The sequence below is a fragment of the Solanum tuberosum genome, unplaced genomic scaffold (assembly GCF_000226075.1).
Source record: "Solanum tuberosum cultivar DM 1-3 516 R44 unplaced genomic scaffold, SolTub_3.0 scf00305, whole genome shotgun sequence".
NCBI classification, from domain to species: domain Eukaryota; kingdom Viridiplantae; phylum Streptophyta; class Magnoliopsida; order Solanales; family Solanaceae; genus Solanum; species Solanum tuberosum.
The window spans coordinates 105,607-109,813 of NW_006239229.1; the positions used below are offsets into that span (position 1 = coordinate 105,607).

Here is a 4,207-nt window from a genome sequence, read left to right on the forward strand (position 1 = left end):
GGTCAAGTGGAGAGTTGCAGCTGCTCATACTTGCAACTTTGTAGTCTTTTAACAAGTCAAGAACAAACTTCCTTTGAGAGATAATAAGTCCATCCTCCTTGTAGAGTACTTCCATCCCAAGAAAATAGTGTAGCCTTCCCAAGTCCTTAATCTTAAACTTGTCATGGAGGAAGATTTTGAGTTCTTCAATCTCAGAATCACTGGTGCCTGTTAGAATTACATCATCTACATAGACAGCAACAAAAATGCTGGAATTTTCAGACTTCTTGTGGAACAAGGAATAATCATTCAATGAGTGAGTATACCCCTTTGAATACAAAGCCTCAGCCAGTTTGGCATACCACTGCCTGCTGGCTTGTTTAAGACCATATAGGGACTTGTTTAGTTTGCATACCAGCCCAGGTTTGTGTTACCACTAAGCCTGGGGAACCTCCATATATACCTCTTCATGTAAATCTCCATGAAGGAATGCATTATTTACATCAAGTTGAAATATATTCCAGCCCTTCTTCACAGCTGTGGCCAGTAAAGCTCTCACAGTTGTCATCTTGATCACTGGTGAAAATGTTTCTGTATAATCAACTCCAGCTTCTTGGGTGTATCCCTTTACTACAAGTCTTGCTTTGAATCTTTCGATGGTCCCATCAGCCTTATGTTTTACTTTATAGACCCACCTATAGCCAATGGCCTTCTTGCCATTAGGTAGATTAACAAGATCCCAAGTGTGGTTTGTATGTAATGCCTCAAACTCCTGTGTCATGGCATGTTGCCAGGCAGGGTTCATAGCAGCCTCCCCATATGAAGAAGGTTCATCATCATTACTGACATTTCTCACAAGTGATTGACTCTCAAGTGCCAAGACTTCAGGTGGTATGTGTTGGTGTTTGGAGAAGACAGAGTTCAGGGAAATATTTGAATTTTGTAAAGGTTTAGTCATAGGTCTTGGAAGAACATAATCATGAAGGTATGTGGGTAATTTATGTGGTCTAGAGGGTCTGCACGAGACTGTAGGTTCAGGATTAGAGGAATGAATGGTGGTAGGAGAATCAGTTACATGATTAGGTGAAGTGTGAGGTAAAGTGTCACTTGCGTCAATTACAGTGTTTTCAACATGTTGTACAAGTTGTGACTCAATGTTAGGATGCACAATATCTATGAAGGGCACAGAATGCAAGACAGAAGGAAAAGAAGAGACATCAGGAAGAACATTAAAAGGAAAAATGCTTTCTTTAAAAACTACATCCCTGGAGATGTGTATCTTTTTAGTGGCTAGACTCAGAACTTTGTAACCTTTTGATCCAAAAGGATAACCTAGGAAGATGTGTGGTGTGGTCCTGGCTTGGAATTTGTCCCTATGAGGTTTTGGAAGAGTAGGATAACATAGGCAGCCAAATGTTCTCATGTGGGAGTAAACTGGCTTAGTGTTATATAATAGTTCATAAGGACATTTGCCTTTCATATGAGAAGTGGGGAGCCTGTTAATAATGTATGTGGCACATAACACACATTCACCCCAGTATTTGAGAGGCAATTTAGATTGAAAAAGGAGGGCCCTGGCAGTCTCTAATAAGTACTTATGTTTTCTTTCCACCACCCCATTTTGTTGTGGTGTGTAGGGACATGTTTTCTCATGGATTATTCCCTTGTTTTTAAGAAATGCTGTGGTTTCAGTATTGACAAATTCTAGCCCATTGTCAGTTCTTATGGTTTGAACACAAGTGTTGAATTGAGTTTGAATCATAGACAAGAAATTTTTGATGACTTCTAAGGTGTTACTTTTACAAGTCAACAATTGAGTCCATGTACATCTGCTATAATCATCAACAAGAGTGATAAAGTACCTATAGTTATCATGTGTCACCATATGATAGGGACCCCAGAGATCTATATGTAGCAATTGAAAGATTCTGGTAGAAGTATGGGTACTGTGAGGAAAAGGTAGTCTTTCTTGCCTTGCCATTGGGCAAATATTACAAAGGAAAGGTTGTTTGGCAGAAAAATTCTCAGGTATGGACTTAATTTCTCTCATTTTCACAAAAGGTACATGTCCAAGTCTATTATGCCACAACACATTCACATCATTGCAAGCATGAGTCAGAAAAGAAGCAGAAATATTAGGACTTTTATTGACTAAAACACAGTGTTGAGTACAGGTACATGAAGAAGCAGGAAATGAAACAAACTTGGACTTAGAATCACATGTACTGTGTCTACATGAAGAATTAGGGACAGAAACAAACTTAGAATTGAAAACATCTTGACTTGACAGGCAGCCAGTAGTGGAAGTAGTTGAAGCAGCACATGAAGCACCAGGACACTTAGAACATAGAAAATATAGTCCATCTTTTGCTTCACCAATGACCAGAGGCCTCTTCATTGAAGGGGCCTGCAGAATGCATGAGGATTCAGAAAAATGCACAATGCTTTTAGGTATGGATTTTGAAAGACAATTAATGGAAACAAGATTGTACTTAAAAGAAGGCACATACAACACTTCTTGTAAAACAATGTTTGATGCAAGTACCACATTACCAATTTGCACAACTTTCACCTTGTAACCATTTGGTAAAGTAATCAATAAAGGGCAAGGGAGATAAGTAATGTTTGTTAGGAATGTTATGTCAAAAGTCATATGATTGGAGGCTCCTGAGTCAAGGATCCAAGAGTCATTCTTGTTGTGAGAACATCTGCAAGATAACTTGCCAAAATCAATTGAAGAAGTACATGCTATCATACCTGCGAAATTTGCATTACCACCAGCAAAGTCCATCTGATTGGCATTGTCTTTCTCAGTCTGAAACTGTTGTAATAGCTCCACAAATTGTGTATATTGTTCTCTTGTCAATTGGGGACCGGTGTCATTATGATTTCCCCTGTGCACCTCTTCCCCTGAACAACAACCACTTTGAACATCAGCCATAAGACTCTTACCCCTGTTGAACCTGGAATTCTGATTGTTGCTTCTGTCTCTGTATCCATTCTGATTGTTAAAATTTGGATAATTAAACTCAGGTTCATTCTTCTCTTCCTCCTTGTAGAATCTTACATTCTCAAGAAGAAGAACACCGCCCTCTGGAAGTGAATCAACCAACTTCTCAACTTCTGGACCAATGCAATCATCAGCCTTTACAACCTGTTAGTAAATTAAAAGCATACATGGAGTCAATTAGATCATCACAAACTATTTCTTTTTATCTTCTTGTATATCAAAAGCAAGAGGATGTACCTGGATTCCAAGTAGTTCAGATAGCCTGGGGACAAGCGGTGCTAAGCTGTATTTAGGAGTGACTCCCTTTGGCCTTCCCAAGTGAGTGGAGAGAATAACTTTAGCCCCATTGGCAATCAAGTGTTTGATGGTAGGGATGGCAGCTCTAATCCTAGTGTCATCAGTAATGTTCTGTGCATCATCAAGTGGGACATTCAAATCAGCCCTGACGAAGACTTTCTTGCCCTTCAAATCGGAAGAGCTAAGGTCTCCAACGCTCTTCTTGGCCATGGAGACAACGGCCCTAACAGGATTGGAGGAGGCCTTGAGAGATCGGAGCTTGGTTGCGACGTGGTTGGTGAAGAGAGGATCAGCGACAGCGCCGGCGAAACCGAGGCGGCGGAGAGGAGTTTTGAGGAGGAAGCGAGCAGAGGAATGGGTGGTAGACCTGTTGGTGGTAGAGGATGATGATGTGGTGGGAATGCCGCAGAAAGTGTGGGAAGCAGTAGCTGATGCCATATCTCTTTCTCTTTTGTGTTTGTGGCCGCAGACAGAGAGTGGCGAAGAGAGATATGTATTATATTATACTAGAGGTTGGAAGTAGGCGTCAAAAGGATTTTTCTTATCGTTGAGTTTGGGGTTGAGGTTTAATTTCCAAGCCCCAAACATATCTTCATTTTTTCCTCCCCCCCACCACAAAATTCAACTCGCTATTTTACTCAAGTGTTTTTTTTTAAACAAGTATGGATCGGATTGAATATTAACTAGGGTAATGCTAAGAGCCTGTTTGATTATACGATATGAAATAATGAGATGAAATTCAAGTTTTATTTGCACATATGATTGAAACTTTTTATCTTGTATCTTTTCTGTGAAGAATACCTCATGACCATGGCTAGTCATCCATGGATGCAATTAACAAAGAGAGCAGAGAGGAAGACACATAATTGGGAGGAATCAATTAACTGATTTCCATTATGATGAGAACACACATTTATACAG

At 40.0% G+C, this 4,207-nt stretch overlaps 1 protein-coding gene across 1 annotated transcript; it reads right to left on the reverse strand.

Annotated features, from left to right (window-relative positions):
- Window positions 1-3,008: 3,008 nt before the first annotated feature.
- LOC102577647 (phosphoglycerate kinase, chloroplastic) lies at window positions 3,009-3,890 on the reverse strand (the record flags this gene model as incomplete). The annotated part of the gene is given in 2 exon segments (XM_015314552.1): window positions 3,009-3,133; window positions 3,227-3,890. Coding segments are annotated over 2 exon segments (623 nt in total), but the record flags the coding sequence as incomplete, so codon positions are not given.
- Between the last annotated feature and the right edge of the window lie 317 nt (window positions 3,891-4,207).